At 41.4% G+C, this 16,918-nt stretch overlaps 2 protein-coding genes and 1 long non-coding RNA gene across 5 annotated transcripts in view; 1 reads left to right on the top strand and 2 right to left on the bottom strand.

Annotated features, from left to right (window-relative positions):
- Positions 1–3,069, bottom strand: part of FBXL20 (F-box and leucine rich repeat protein 20) — a 145,224-nt gene extending 142,155 nt beyond the window's left edge. Inside the window, exon 1 of the mRNA XM_061588411.1 lies at positions 2,935–3,069. The gene's annotated coding sequence lies outside the window, so the exon portion shown is untranslated. The remainder of the gene's footprint in view (positions 1–2,934) is intronic.
- On the top strand, positions 33–9,100 carry LOC133365934 (uncharacterized). Its single transcript, XR_009758332.1, has 3 exons — positions 33–335; positions 4,397–4,523; positions 7,732–9,100. It is a non-coding gene; the product is annotated as an uncharacterized LOC133365934 (long non-coding RNA).
- The window catches only part of MED1 (mediator complex subunit 1), a 42,275-nt gene continuing 34,256 nt past the window's right edge, over positions 8,900–16,918 (bottom strand). The window contains exons 18-19 of one of the 3 annotated variants that reach the window (XM_061588406.1): positions 14,001–15,943; positions 13,697–13,831 (exon numbers count right to left, since the gene is read on the bottom strand). In XM_061588406.1, coding sequence (XP_061444390.1) covers positions 13,794–13,831; positions 14,001–15,943 — 1,981 coding nt within the window. In that variant the 3' untranslated portion in view covers positions 13,697–13,793. Of the gene's footprint in view, positions 15,944–16,918 lie in introns of all 3 variants that reach the window. The other 2 variants (XM_061588404.1, XM_061588405.1) reach the window with 2 other exon arrangements.

Below are 16,918 nucleotides of genomic sequence, written 5' to 3'. Positions count from 1 at the left end.
GGAAAAAGAAGCCGGGCGGTTCCGGTCTGTATTTTTACTCTTGTCTTCGCAGCTGAAGCCACCCACTAACCCATAACCCTCTGCAGCTTTCAGTGAAAGTCAGCGTGCATAGGACTTCGTTCCGCTTCTGTGCACTTGCCGTGTACTAACCGGTTAGACAGTTCAGTCTTACCGACTTCGATGAGGCACGTTTACCTCCATAAGTGAGCGCGTTATGATAATGTGATCGTGGTCCCAGGCTACGGTCTGAAGGCAAATGAGGCCAGCACCCTGCTGAAGCTAACCAGAGTTAGGTCTGGTCAGTGGCTGGATGGGAGACTGCCTGGAAACCATATGTAAGCCGCCATGGGTTTCTATCATGGAAAGAAAGGCGGGTATAAATGTAATAAATAATAATAAATAAATAATCGTCGTGGTGGTGGTGGTGGTGGTGGTGGTGGGGTGGGTGGTGGTGGTGGTGGTGGTGGGGTGGGTGGTGGAGGCCAATGGTAAGGTAATTGTGTCCTCCGTAGGGCAATTTCTTTCATCTGTGTAAACTAGAAGCTTCCACAGCACAGGGGTTGAATACTTATGCAAGCAACGTTTCCATTTTTTGTTTCTTACAAACATTTCCCGACATAAAACCAATGTCACCTTACAATAATTGATTTTGAGTTTAAATTTCAGAATAAAATATTTTACAGAATGAAATTATAATGTACCATTTGTAATTCAGTAATATGAGAGCATTGGTCAGGGGTCTGATTACTTCTGCAAGGCACTGTAGATCTTATAAAAACCTGTATTTTGATTTCATTCTCTTTTGTCCTTGGCTTTGACTAATACAAGTTACACATAAGTTTGACTAACAATTCTAATTCCTGATCTACCTTGCTTTCCTCAAGAAATCTTTGAAATAGCAGTACCTAGGGATACAAGTAATGAAGTTCTCCAACCATGTATAAAACACTACCTTTGCTATTGTTACAAATCCCATCTCCATCTATGACTAAGTGCGCAATCCAACTCGCATTTACGTCAGGCTGAGGCAAATTTGATATGGCAAACCTCTGGCTAAATTGGCTGGGTCCTGGCTCAACTGGACTATACCAGCATAAGTCTCTCACCCCGGTAAGGGGAGCCAGTGGAAGGTCTGCAAAAGGGGTGATCCAGGGGCATGTTGGAGGAGTGGATGGGGGGGATGACTTATGTGATAAGTCCCATTCAGCTCCCTCCTGCAGCCCTCTGTTGTAGCAGCAGGTATGCTGGAAAAAGGGGTGGTGGAAGAAAACATGTATTTTGTTTCCTTCTGCCACATCACATTGGCTCAGCCAACATCCTCCAAGGGGCCTCCAAACCGCCACCTCCGCCAGCTTCCAGCAAGTTCGATTGTTCTGCCTTGTGGCAGGGCTTCTAAGTAAGTTACTGCCCTGACAAATCTAGTTTTGGAATCAAGTCCTGCACATTGTGCCAAGTAATTTACCTTAACTAACCCATCTTACTTGGGACATGAAAAAAAAGACAAGTGGATATCTTCCTCTGTCCCACATCTAGCAAACCCCAGCTTTAGTCCCATATACTCCATCTTCCTCCTAAGAATCTCTGCTCTGATATTTTTCCCATCCAGAAACAGATGCCCTATTATCCCGAGGAAACATCCACCCCATTTATCACCACAACCGCCTACCATGCTGCTCCCCCTCCTCTTTTCCCAGCCTTCTGTTCTTATTTACTGTATTGAATCGATATCCCCCCCTTCCTCCCAAAGGAGCCCATGTACACATAGAATCATATGTTTGGGGTGTATTCCTATAATCCAGATTGTTTTATGCCAAAAAGTTACTGTTAGCTATTCCAGGTCAACTTGAGACACTGCAGTTCTTTAACAAATAATTTAAAGCAAGATATATTTAGATGCATTAGTCCATATCTAGAATCTTCTTTTGCAAACTGATTGGGTTTTTTTTACACGATCAAGCAGTATATAAATTTAAATAAATACAGTATCTCCATCTCAGTCAGTATGATCTCCAATTATGGCACTTATACCCTTGTGTCACAGAAGATCCAAGATACATTTTGTCTGTTAAGAATTACCAGAAAATTATGGCAATTTAATGTGATGAAGATGAGCTGTTTGGGAGAGTGGGTATTAGGGGCCTGGATGCGACCCATCATCTCTGCCCCCTTGAATACCAGCTCTGACAACTGCAAAAGGGAGATGACAGTATTTCTGTATAGATATTATACAGCATTGAACAACCCAGAAGAATCCTATAACCTATTTTTAGTTATGCTGGCATTCATTAATCTACAATCTAAACTTCATGTGTGCTCCTTTTTACTTTGTGTTAGCTAATCTCCTGTTGACTACAATCACAATAATCACAAAGATTAGAATCCTCACTATGCTCATAAGCATGTGCTTTTAAAAGTGCAAAAAGTTCATCCTGATTGCAAGTTCGATAGGGGCAATAAAAGAACTAGGGTTGCAAGCCTAAACGCACACACACACCTGGAATGAAGCCCTATTGAAGTCAGTTGGGCCATGTATATTAAACTGTATACATGTGTATTAAACTGTAGTTTTCACAAAGACATCTTGTACTGACGCAGCCATAAGGGGCTCAGCAAAAGAGATACCCATGCACACTATAAATAGCTACAATACAGCTTTGAATATTGTAAAACCTTTTCTCTGTTATGAGAAAGGTCTTAGCTGAAGTCTCACGCGAAGCAAGTAAGGTGCGGTTTCTGTCCCCATCATAACAAAACTTGCGAGTTTTATTGCTTGCCGTCTCATTACTTAAAAAGAAATGGGAGGCTAAAGAAGCGGCTATTCTTAAGTAAGCACTATTATAACAAAAGTCCTCTTAATAGTCTAAATGCTGCATTACTTAGCCAAAAGACTCTATCGTCATATAGACAAATCCCAATAGGAGGAAGACAACTAACCTACGCCGATGGTTTAATTCACTTCTGATCTTTGACTAGCTTTACACTTGAATTTTCACTTCAGCTGATTAAAACTTCATTTCCTATTTAATACATCAGAAGGAAAATTGAAATTTACAAACTTATTGATTTTACGCATCCTTATACATCCCCTAAACAACCCCCTTTCAGCGGTGATAGCTGCAGTCTTCTCTAGGATGCGACAGAGACTTGTATCCTCCGATTTCCTTTTCAACTTCCGCTCCGAAGCTCCTACGCCCAATCAGCTTGCAACTCTAAGGAACTGGTTTGCGATGACGTTATAATAGCGGGGAAATTAAGCGTGAAGGGGATTTAAATTGGAGAGAGTCACTACTTAAAGTCACAATTCTATAAACTGAGAACACTAAAAAACAAAGAGTTAATAAACATTTCTGTAGTTTATTTTTTAATGTTAAATTTTGAAATAATATCTTTTCTTCAATTTTCTTCTCAAGACTTCACCAGCAGACTTTCCGAAACTTAACGATACAACCACCTTGTATATACTCCTCTACATACCATCTTATTTGCTTAACATCAGTTCAAGTCGGTTTCTACTTTACAAGAGAATAAACGAACTGAAATATATATTTTTAAGAGGAACATGGTATTTAACTAAAAAGAGGGGGAAGCCAGAGAGTGGAACTTAATGGGCTTAAGGGGCCCCCCTTGTTTGCTGGGCCCCCAGTAATTCAAGCACTGCATAGCACCATCTGCAGCCCATTCATTCTCAATTCATTCTCATTAAATATTCTGTATGCTACCCAACTGTTTATGTAACAACTAATGCAAAATAGCTTGGAACTTCTAGGATTCAGAACAGGATTATCAAGAACCTTTAAATCAATTATTTTTCTTTCACCCCAGCTTCCATGAATTTGCATTCCGTGGATTTAGTGAGGACAAACCACTTTATTTTCACCATCTTGCTTTGAACACTCAGTATACTGCCTTTAGCCCTATTTCTAGTTTTTTTTCCAGCACAAAGCAACATGTTCCTTTGGCTGCAGTAATGTTTTTCTGTACCTTGAGGCCACTATTTTAAAATGTAAGTTTTCCTGTGAAGGGGGGGGGAGCAATTACTTACCACCTATGTAGAAGGTGTAATATTGGTCATCTAAAAATATGATGGGTGGGGTAGGTTGCTTATTTATATTTATGTATATACTTAACTGAATTTATTTCTTTTCACCAAGGCAGTTTACAATTTTAAAATACTAAAATAAATTATATAAAATGTAAAATTGGCCCTGTGGTGTGGAGGCGACAGTCTGACTAGAGCTGGCCCTGACATTCTCTTTGCCAGCCTCACTTTTTCCTTCTCACAGAGCAGATGGTGTCCGTTAGCAGACGCATGTGTATGGGACACTGACTGGAGCAGGTCTCAATGCAGTATTTGTCTGCCTCATGCTCTTCTTCCTTCCCAACCTTTTTAAAACAGGAACACTTTCCGCAACAATCAGCATGATCACTGAATAACCAACAGAATTACAGAGGCCCCAGCTACATGTTATTCTGGCAAGAAAGCCCAGTGGGAAGAGCTAGAACAATACATTACTCATATTGAGGTAAAGTTTTCATTAGCACAGGTCGTCATGGCCAGTGACTTTAACGCTACACTAGCAGGATCTTGACATCTTAAAGGAATTGATCATACAATAGGGCAATCTCCATACATCAGACACTCTTAAGGATGTTACAATAAATTTTGCTGGCACATGCTTAGCTCTTGCATGCCACCATAACAAAATTATTTTGAATGGAAGTACTCCAGGCAATATGATGGTTGAGTTTGCTTTTAGTTCCTTGTTAGGGAGTAGTACTGTGAACTATGCCTTTGTTACTCAGTCACTCAGAAGGGCAATTCAAGCTTTTTATGTTGATGACTGTACAGATACAGTGATCACCAATCATTGGTGACATTAATTGAACCTCCCTTAAAGGTTTATTTACCTACTGAACCTCCATTATTGGACTCCTCTCTGTCTTTTTGTTTGAGAAGGATTAAATGGACTAATAGGACAGAGGGTAAGTTCGCCTTTTATAGAATCCTCTGCCTGTCTTCAATTATATCAAAACATTCTGACTGACTGGTTCCCCATCGGAAAGGGTGTGAGACAGGGGTGTATTTTATCACCCTATTTATTTAATCTATACGCAGAACATATCATACGGAAAGCAGGATTGGATCAAGATGGAGGTGTGAAAATTGGAGGGAGAAATGTCAATAATTTAAGATATGCAGACGATACCATACTACTAGCAGAAACCAGTAATGATTTGAAACGAATGTTGATGAAAGTTAAAGAGGAAAGCACAAAAGCAGGACTGCAGCTGAACGTCAAAAAGACTAAAGTAATGACAACAGAAGATTTATGCAACTTTACAGTTGACAATGATGACATTGAACTTGTCAAGGATTATCAATACAGTCATTAACCAAAATGGAGACAATAGTCAAGAAATCAGAAGAAGGCTAGGACTGGAGAGGGCAGCTGTTAGAGAACTGGAAAAGGTCTTCAAATGCAAAGATGTATCACTGAACACTAAAGTCAGGATCATTCAGACCATGGTATTTCCGATCTCTATGTATGGATGTGAAAGTTAGACAGTGAAAAAAATGGATAAGAGAAAAATAAACTCATTTGAAATGTGGTGGAGAGCTTTGTGCATACCATGGACTGCGAAAAAGACAAATAATTGAGTGTCAGAACAAATTAAACCAGAACTATCACTAGAAGCTAAAATGATGAAACTGAGGTTATCATACTTTGGACACATCATGAGAAGACATGATTCATTAGAAAAGATAATTATGCTGGGAAAAACAGAAGGGAGTGGAAGAAGTGGAAGGCCAAACAAGAGATGGATTGATTCCATAAAGGAATCGACAGACCTGAACTTACAAGATCTGAACAGGGTGGTTCATGACAGATGCTTTTGGAGGTCGCTGATTCATAGGGTCGCCATAAGTCACAGCCAACTTGGAGGCACATAACAACAACAATTCTAGTCTCTACCAGTTAAGAGAAGCTGTATCATTATGAGGCACTCATTTTCGACATCCGAAGGAATATAGGGGCAGACAGCTGGTGGTAAATATAATAGGAACAAGAGCTGCTTTGACCATGATTGTATGCTGCTTAAGAATCAGTTTAGCCAGGTTTATTCCATATAGAGTAATAGAGGTGATAAATGTCTACCTGAAGTGTACTATAAACTGAAACGAGAATACAAAGCACTTATTCAAAAGAAAAGAGCTAGAGAGGGAAATGGAATCAGCTACTATATGCCACAAAAAGGACAGTAAATTATTTTGGCGAATTGTTACGGAGCTCTCTCAGAGTGACAAGAACATCCTGCTTGCTGTATTTCCAATTTCCAATATGAGGGGGAAAGATATTATTCTGCAATTCTCCAGGATCCAAATAATTTATTGTGTAGTTTCCAATTGTCCCCTGATGCCCCAGAGTGGCAATCTGTTACTCAGTGAAATTGATTTGATTACTGAATTTAAATCTGGCAAAGCTGCAGGCCCAGATTCCATATCCCCGATCTCTTAAAAATCTAATCCTGAATGGTGGGCTCCCCTATTAGCAGCTCTATTTACATTTTATTAATAACTCTGGAAAGATTCCAGATATTTGGAGTAAAGCAATTATAGTTCCCATTTTTAAGAAGGGCGACAGGTCCAATCCAGCCAGCTATCACCCTATCAGCCTTCTTTCAAGTCATTGGGAAACTTTATGCCAGGTATATAAATGTAAACTTTAACTTGAATGGAGGATAATAGTATAATAGGTGAGGAAAAAATTGGGTTTAAAGCTGGCCGCTCAACTTTAGACCACTGTTGTGTGCAGAGAAAGACACTTCATTTTTTGGTGGTAAGCTTTTTACTGCCTTTATTGACATTTGATTTAGTCGGGAGGAACTGCTATGGTCCAAATTACATAGCAGTTCAATGGACAAACGCCTATTGTTTCTCATCAGATGCCTGTATAATTAGACCTCTAGTCGAGTCAGATGTGGGCAGCAGGGACAAGTTTCCAACCTAATCCCTGCTACAAGAGGTGCAAGACAAGGCTGTATTTTGGCCCCTTTTATTTTTATATGATTTGGCTTCTTATCTCTGCAGTATCGATTCCCATGCTCCCAAACTATCCAGTACTAAGCTACCCTTATTTTTCTATGCTGATGATGCTGTGCTGTTATCACTCTCCAGAACTGGGCTAAACTATTATCTGCATTTGGCTCTGAGAACAGCCTGACTTATCAATTATAGCAAGTCTAAAGTTTTGGTTTTGTCTAAAGCTTGGAAAAAATATAAATAGACTTTAAATGATACTATCATTAAGCAAGTTGCCCATATAAAATATCTAGGCATACAAATGCAAAGCACTGGACTTTAGTCTGAACAAGGCAGGCAGGCAATGGACTCAGCAAATTTTAGTCAGCAGCTGATCTCAAGATTCATTTTTATGCAAGGTGGTCAATTTATTCCTTCTGCAATTCAAATTTACAAAGCCAAGACTCTGGTCCAACTTACTTATGGTATTCCTATTTGGATATTGGGATTTAATGCCCAAATTGAAAGCATCCAGTCTGTATTTTTTTAGGAAGCTATTGGGCGTTTCTTCCTGTGTGGGAAACACAGCTATTTATCTGGAACTGGGTATTCGATCAGTCAAATGTAAGGCATGGATTGTTCCTTTAAATGGTGGTTATGGTTACACATCCTGGCAGTTCCTGGTAACTATCTCTTCTTACTGCTTTCAGATTCCTATGTCACTTATTGGATGAGAGAGATGGAGAAGCTACTTAGGCTAGGCTTTTCTGTGGAAGCTGTGGGCAGCTATGGACTTCAGAAGGCTCAATTTCTTGTTGTTCCAAGATTAAAAGATCTACAACATTTAAGAATTGCTGCTAACAAATCTTGTTCCCCATTACTCCATAATCACTTTACCAACTATGGACTCACTGCAGCTTCATATCTGCATATGTTAACTATCCCAAAATACAGTAGAGCATTTATCCTTGCTTGCTTTAATGTGTTGCCATCAGCACTTTTAGAAGGATGATATAGCAAGATCCCAGTTAATGAACCGATATGTCCCTGTGGTGCTGGAACAACAGAATTTGTTGAACATAGTCTTTTGTGTTGTGACATGCATAAGGAATGCAGAAAATATTTTTTTCTATTATTAACAGCCTTTTCTGGAAGTAACTCCACAACCTTGGTACTAAATTGTTTAAGGGATGTGTCCTCTCATATCACTGAAAGGGTTTCTAAGTTTATTATGATTTCAATGCAAATCAGGGGAAAATGTTATCTTCCTGAGAGAGGGAATTTTATAAAACTGTATTTTGCTATTATGTCACTTTTTAAAGTATCTTTTATATGATTTTGCTGGTCTGTGACCATAATAAATAAATACTACTAGAATTAGAGGGGACCCACTCACCCCTTACCATTTTGAGATGGCTCCCTTAGCTACAGGAGGACAATTTGGCCAAAATGTGGTCAGGAGATGGGGCTGATGGATTTCATAAGGACCCCTACCTCTTCCCCCCAATGCAAGCACTGTGAGGAACCCTTTGAGCATTACAAAGGTTTTAGGGGAGAGTTCTAGATTACAAACTCAGTGAAAGTATGGCACTTTGCCACACCCATTAGACTTCACTGTTGTTTCAAATGAGATGAGAATGTACCATTAAAAAAAAACCTTACCTGATACATCTCTGCAGCTACACATTGCAAGGGAACAAATGGTAGCAAGTTGTCTTACAAGGAATGCTGTCCCCCAATACATTTGTTCTCAAGGTTCCCCAGAAAAAGGAAAACAATAAACCAATAGACACTTGTATTGTATTTGTCTTTACCATACTGTAGTTTATATTCCAACTAGTAATGCAAATCAAAGCCTTCAGGAACAGATATGCAACTAAGAATGAAACAAACCAACCCACTGAGAAACCAATCATGTAGCATGTGTAAAAACAAAATGTGTTCATCATCAGTACTAATTTTCCATACTGTCGTCCAAGAATCTGGGGAAATAGGATGGATAGGCAATTAGACAACTCAGTTCCCAACATAAAAAAGCAGACTACTAGCCATGGAAAGGGGACTATAACCTCTACAATTATTCAGCATCTACTACAGTTATGGCTAATATTAAACAGTTGTGGTGCTGATGGAGTATACTTCCAGCTGTGTACAAGTTTTGAAGTAATGACTGCGAAAAAGGCCTCTCTTTTTCCAAAGCAGGACTTACTTGACAATCTATCCAGGTAGATGCCATCATTTGTAAAGTACAAAAATTGTGATGAGGCAAACATTTCTACCAAACAAAATTTATTTGCATGTAAAACCAACATGTTATTTGAAGTACTTTTTTAAAAAACTAAGCATACATTATGCTTCTTTTCCATCCCATCAGTCACCAGAAGCAGTATTTACACAACTGTTCACAAAACAAGAGTAAAGGACCTACTATTTACAAAAGAACCAACCTTAATCTCAATGTAAGTAGCTTCACCTGAGATTAAAAGGTTTGACTTTTTCCTGTTTGTCTTTACAATACTGAAAGATGTAGAGTATTGTGAACAAATAAATGCGCTTTTAGAAGTAAACGAGATATTTTAACACAGAAAAGGATTGTGTGATACTGACATATGAACTCCAATTCTAATTGGTGGAACTATTCTTTGAATGGCCACCTTTTTCCCTATGGACAAAACTATCACTGCTGAGCAAGAAGAGGGTATCATGCATTAAAAGCAGGTTGTAAATCTTTATTAACACCCTGCTTGGATGGTAAAACAGGTTTCAAAATTGTTTTTCCCTTATTAGTATGGTAGGCTTTAGACTTAACATAGAACTAATTTGGCTCAATCCAATCTATGCATAGAGGGACCCTAAAACAATTCCCATCTCTCCCCCCACCCCAACAGAGACATATATTTGGATGCTCAGCACATATTGGGAACGTAAGACCTATGCACACCCTTTCATACCTCATTACAGCCTGGCACAGAATGCATGTATGCCAAGGAAAACTATGAAGCTTACATGGAAATCCCTTCATGAGTACATGCTGCACCTGCGGTACACTGGATCAAGTCTTGTTTTTAGTCTGAAGAACCTTTTCTGCATAACTCAAAAGCCTACTATTGAACAAAGAGAGCTGCCCTCTGGAAAAAAAAAATCTGGCTGTGTTTAACTTTGGGACCCAAATGAGTAACCACTCTAAATGATCTAGAAGAATCATGGTTCAAGAGCCAATACCTCTTAATATTTTAGACACTGCCAGTACTTATTGCTCCTTACAGACTTCATCCTGTAAATACTATTCGAATTACAGATGATACAAGAACTATAATATGTGCCCCATTATGAAAACACCACACAGATGTTGCTGGTGGGATACAATAAGATTTCTAAAGCCCTGAACAGTGAAGCCTCCTATTTTGAAAGTTGCACACTGTGCTGCTCAGAACCCAGCTTCCCCTAAATGAAAATACTGTTAAAATCAAACAGATGACAACTGCTGTGGCCAGAAGATACAGAATTACATTCGATAATGTTGCTATCACAAAAACACTCTTGCTGTTTCAAAGACTTATGCACCCCACTCAGTCTCTTCCAGTGAATGAATCATGTCATTTACTCTGAATTTATGATTTTCAGTACCTTGGAAACAGGAATGTGAGACAGGGAAACTGCAGAATGTGGTTGTGTGTGTATCCCTGATAAAACATTTAAATTAGAGGATCCATAGTGGGGCAGAGCCATCACACAATACCTTCTAAGGGTGCAAACAGTTTGGGATGCAGAGTTAGCTATCACACAGTCCTGCAACCACTGCTATGCTCAGTATGGGTCGATGCATGCCAGGGATAAGGAAGCTATGGCACTCCAGATGTCGCTGGATTCCAGCTCCCATCAGCCCCAGACAGTATGGCTAATGGTCAAGGATAAAAAGAGTTAGTCCAGCAACACCTGGAGGGGCACAGGTTCCCCATTACTGCTGTATGCTGTCCATGCACAATTCAGATACTCTAGTACATGCATGGAGCTCTGTGTGACCAGGGGCTGCCCTATTCTCTTGAATAGCAGAGAATGTTCCATGTGAAGAAACTGAACAGAACAGGACAGCAGCTATCAAGACAAGGTCCATATGCCTATGGTTCATGGCCTACAACAGAACACGTGAAGGTAAATTCTAATGGTGAATCTTAATCCAGTATGATAGCACCGGATACAGATGGTATATGATTATAGGAAAATTCTACAATGTTGCCCTCAACTTGTAACAAGGTGGTAACTGAAGTGCAAATCTGCTAAGCATGTATTTTGACCACTCACACATTATAGGCTCCTTCTTAACAAGTATGGAACCATATACTATCTCACTGGCCTTTAGGTTGCTCCAGCGTTGCTGTTCCCTATGCTGTTCTAGTAACCTAGGAGCCTTGAAGTTATATGGGAGGAGTAAATGATGCAGCCACTTCACCCTCCTAGGTATTGAGGCAACTACCAAAGGAAGTAGCTGCACTGTTGATTCATCCCGTATGACCTTAAGGTTCCTACGTTTCTGTAGTGTAAAGAGGAGCCAAGCTGCAGTGGGTCTCATACCAAAGAGGTAACTGATCCACATCCATGCCATCAAGCTAGATACACTGAGGCAAAAAGAGCACAACATCCCACTTATTTTAACAGCATTCTCTCCTACATGGGTTTTTACCTACATCAAAACTACAACAAGGACCAAGAAATCCAAAATCCTACACCCAAGGGACTCCGACCAAACCCTCACTTTCTTTTTCCCACCCAGTTGCCATCTTGCACTATCCATTTATAACGCAGAAGACATGCATGAAAACCAACAGAGCTTCCTGGATGTAAAAATTATTATTTTTTTATAATACAAAGATTAAGTCTAATGGCTGTAAAATGCATTAACATATCTATGTCAAATACTTCACTATTTGGATGAGGGCCAAGCATGGTGCTATTCACTGAACAGAGTTCCATCTCACATTTTATTTTTAACAGAAGATGGCAGTCAGCACCTGGGAGAGCTAGAAGAGATACCAGACACTGAACCAATTCCACTAATTATTTTTAGTAGAAATACTCCAAGCATGAATAATAAAACCCAACCCAACTTAAATCCTAGACACCAAATGTGTTAAAAAATATGCACCAAAATGGAAATGTTCCTATAATAGTGGTGCAAGGGGAAAATCTTGCTCAACTAAAACAGGTGTGGGGAACCTTTAGCCCTCCAGATGTTGCTGTACTACAACTCCCATCAGTTCCAGCAAGCTGTTGGCCATGGCCATCCCTCCATGACAGGGAGGATGGAAGTTGTAGTTCAGCAACATCATGAGGGCCAAAGTTTTCTTACACCTGAAGTAAAAAAAGTAAAACATTTAAACTTGTGCCCAAGTTTCAGTCCTGTCTTGCCAGTTCACAGGCATGTAAATGGGGACAAGTGACAGACAGACCTACATCTAACAGCTTGATGCATCGATTCTTTGTAGTAGAAAAGCTAAAAAATATTTTTTTACTATGCTCCATCTATCAAATCCAAATCAAAAGTTTGGTTTTTCTTGAACCCGCATGGGTGTCGTCTCACTCACAACATTAAAAACATTTTAAAAACACTAAATGAAACATCCAGCCCCTCCCCCCACCTTGGACACATATTCTCAATTTCTTATCAGGGCAACATCCATGAGATCCTCATCTTCCTCCCCAATCAAAAAATCAGGGCTGGGCCTGGATGGCCTGTCTGATGTAAGAATGGCACTGCTTGTCATAGACAGAGACTGTTCTGAAGAGATGGGAGATTTAGACCAGCTCTCTGGTTTAATGCTGTGAGTTTTCTTTTTGTCTCTCTCTTTCTCACGATCCCTATCTCTATCACGGTCTTTATCTTTTACTTTCTTCTTTTCTTTTTTGTGTTTCTTATGCTTTTCCGAGCTATATTCTGGAAGAGGCCTAATTCCATCATCGGAGCTGGGGCTGTTCTGATAGGATTTCTCTGCTATGGATGATCCTGATTCACTCTCGCTGTCAATGTTTTGGGGAGTATATGCAGGAGACTTACTGTGACTGGGAGAACAGCGCTCATGCTTTGGAGTAGAACCACTTATCAGTGGTGATCCATAGCTTTTGGAGGATGTCATCTGAGGCCTTAAGCCATCTCCACCTCCTTCCCCAGGCTTTTGCAAGGTAACTTTGGCTTTAATGCTAGGAGAGCCACCGTCATGTTTGCTGATGATGATCTTGGCCACTCCAGTGCTTCCAACATTCTTTGAATCAGATGTCTTCTTGGAAGAATCGGAGGAGCCTCCTGAAACAGAGACTTTGGATTTTTCCTTGTCACTTCTCTCCCGTTTCCCCTGCAATTCACCTCCAGAAAGGCTGTGTTTGGAGGACATGGAATGACTTGAGGAACTGGAACTCTGGACCATCTGTCCATCCATTGAGTCTTCCCCACCAGGGCCGCTGGTAACACCATGCTTGAGTTTGTCAATGACAGCAGTCAAAGATGGCTTTTTGTTCCGGCTTGGAGACTTGCCTTTTGAACTTCCGTGCTGATTCTGAGATGAGGACATGGAAGAGCTGCTGGATGAGAAGGAAGATGAAGATCCCAAGGAAGAATTTGAAGAAGGGGGTGGCTTCTGGGACATGGAATTGGAGGATCCCATCCCTGAAGATGACTTCATGCTTGAGCTTGATCCTGTCCCAGACATGTGTGAACTTCCAGAACCGGAACTAATAGGGGACTTTGCTTTAGACGACGGGGGAGTACCTGGAACGGGTTTCATCGGAGAGGCCAGCTTGTCAGAACCGCCCGAGGGTCTAGAATGAGAAGGAGAAATGTTTGGTTTACTCATGGAAGGGTTCATAAGCGATGAAGGCTTCCCTTGAGGTTTGATCTTGGTACCTCCAGAGCCGCTGCTGAGGCCGTGTTTTGTGATGGGGGAGGACCCAGGCTTGCCCACTGATTGGGTGGAGCTTTTGGACTGACCTGATCCAGAGCCGCCTTGGCCCGAGTAGAGGCTGCTGCTCATCTTGGACCCAGAAGACCCATCTGACTTGCTGCTCTTTATTTTGCCCGAGGTCGAGGAGGAAGACGAAGAGGACGAGGATGATGAGGAGGAGGAGGAAGAGGAGGAGGAGGAATGACTGTGATGACTTTTGCTGCTCAAAGAGGAGACTGAGCCACTGCTTGTGTACTGCCCATGGGAAGGTTTGCCAACAGTCACTGTTCCCTTGGGAATCTGGATGGTGATTTTGGGGATGGGAGGAGTGGCTACCCCAGGGGGTGTTTGAGACCTGCCTGAACTTCCAGGAGATTTTGAGCCACCTGTGCTTGCTGGTGGGGTGAAAGGCCTGTTAGATGAACTATGAGAGGGAGATTTGCCTTCTGGCTCCACCTTCCTCCTCTTCTGGACCTTTTCTTTACTCTTCCCATCACTGGATGGGGTGCGGCTGCGTTTTCCACCCTTGCCATCCAGCCCAGGGCCCGTTAAAGAACTCCCGGATCCATTACCCTCTTTGACCCGCTTCTGCGACTTTTCCTTCCCCAAATCTCCTGTGCTCAATAAGGGACTCTGGCTTCCACTATGATGCTCCATGACATCAGAGACCCCCAGAGCCTTGCTGGCAGCAGTGATAATACTAAAGTCGACTGTGTCCGTTTGGCTGCTTGCCTTGAATTTACTCTCCCCTCCATCTCCCCCCAGAACTTGCACACCCAGAGTACTTATCGTTTGTGATGCAAAGCCCTTGAAGTCATCAGCGTCTCCACTCTGGCTGCTATCATCAAAGTACTCTTCTCCAAAACCGCTTTGACTCTGGCTGTTCAGGAGGTCGGGATTGAAATCAACTCCATCAGGAAAAAACTGATTTGAAGAGTCACTATTTGGGCTCACAGTGGCATCAGCAATCAGGTCAGCTGGATCAGTGTAAGGGTTTTCACTATTGTTTGACTGAAAGACATCAGGATCAAACAGAGCACTTTGGGAATGCCCTGAACTGGATGAGTCCCTTACTGGTGTCCCAATAGGAGGGCAATCTTCATTAGTGCTTGGCAGCTTGGATGCTTCTTCTGCTATGTCTGAAAGGATATCTGTGACATCAGCACCAATGCTATCTGAGCTGGAGAGCCGAACCATCCTCTGAATACTGGGCTGGGTATGAGGTATAGACTGTGGATACGTTGTTGGTGGAGTGCTGCACTGACTGGGAGCTGGAGTAATATGAGGGGTATCTAAAGTGTCAGTGGTCATATTGACATCAAAAATGGGATTCTGGGAGTCAACGTCCATGGAGAACAGCTCTCTTTGGAAGTCATCTTCAGTTTGATGCTTGGGTTTGTCCACCAGAACACGTGATTTTTTCTTTTTTTGCTTGTTGCCCCCGGGACCTATTTCCATTCTTGGGGAGCCAGAAGAGGAGTTCTGCCTCTCAAGTGGGCTGTTCCCATAGAGCGATGAGAAATCTTGAGCTGGATTGTCCTTCAGCAGATTCATGAGCATTGGGTGGTTCTTGGTGTTGCTTGCAGGAGATGACACAGGGGGAGGTGTGTGGTGTGGAGGAGTGGGACTGGAGCCAATGGTGGAGCCCACATTGCCTGTGATTTGTAGCAAGCTTGTAAGAATGGGGTTCTGAGACACTTTGCTAAAGTCTTCCCCATGGCCCACTGAATCATGCCGCTCTTTTATGCCCATGCTCATAGTGAACAAGGTGGAGATGGGTCCCCCAGGGAAGGTGCTGGTTGGGGTGGTGGTGCCACTCATGGGGTTGCTGCCGGTAGTCATGCCATAACCTGGGCTGCTGGCAGGGGGCAGGTTCTTTTTCACCATGTCTTCAACTGTCTCAGCAATGAGGGACAAGGCTGGTGTATCTGCTTGGATTGTCTCGGCCTTTCTCCGAATGGCTCTCATGGTCACAGGTATTGACATGCATCTACAAGATAATGTGGAGAAAAGATGGTTTAGTGGCATCCTTGCCAGCAGTAATTTCCCCCAAAAGTACAAATCTGTGCTCATTATAAACAAATGTGAACAGTGCTAGATATATCTCTACAGACTGAGCTTTACTTTTGTACCACTCAAATAATCGATGCATAGGAATATATACTTCTACTCTTTTTTCTAGAGACAAAGTAGCTATTTTTTCCAGAACAGGACAGCAGCTTCTGGGAAACAAGGAAGGAAGCCCAACTCTAGTAAAGTTCTCATAAAAGGAAGGAAGAGGTGAATGTACTTCTTTTTAAAGAGCTCCTGCTTCATCTTCTAATTCCTCATTCCATGAACCGAACAAAATTAAAGCATATTAAGACTTTGCTGACCAAAGGGACTTTATAAAATGCTTCACAAACTTTTGAAAATGCTGAACTGAAGAAATGGCCTCAAGTTACAGCAGGGATGGGGGACCTGCAGCCGTCCAGATGTTGTTAGACTACAATTCACACCATCCTTTACCATTGGCTATGCTGGATGGGGAAGTCCATCATCATCTGGAGAGCGATAAGTTATCCACCCCTGAGTTCTAGGCACCCCTTTCCTTTCTTACATGACTATACATATTAACAAAATCCAAATTCTGAACAAAGAATAAATTATTTCCATCCACATCAAGATAAATTTAGATAATTTATTTTTGTACCCCTTTCTCCAAGGACTAGAGGAGGCTTGATGCCAGAAGAGATAAAATACATCATTTTTCAGGTCCGCTTAACAGATACTTCCTATCATTTCAGCATATGTAAAAGTGTGCACAATGTATAAAGACCATTGCGGGTGAAGAACACGTGCCTCTTTTACTGGTTGAGCAAGTATTGTGCATCCACAGCCAAATTCAAGCAATGAAATATAACATGCACACACGTTTCATATAATTGTATACATGGTTTATACACATACTTTCTCCTACTTGGAT

Source organism: Rhineura floridana, chromosome 11 (genome assembly GCF_030035675.1).
Source record: "Rhineura floridana isolate rRhiFlo1 chromosome 11, rRhiFlo1.hap2, whole genome shotgun sequence".
NCBI lineage: Eukaryota > Metazoa > Chordata > Lepidosauria > Squamata > Rhineuridae > Rhineura > Rhineura floridana.
The sequence above is the reverse complement of the archived record's forward strand: the minus strand, read 5'-3'. Positions and strand labels throughout refer to the sequence as shown.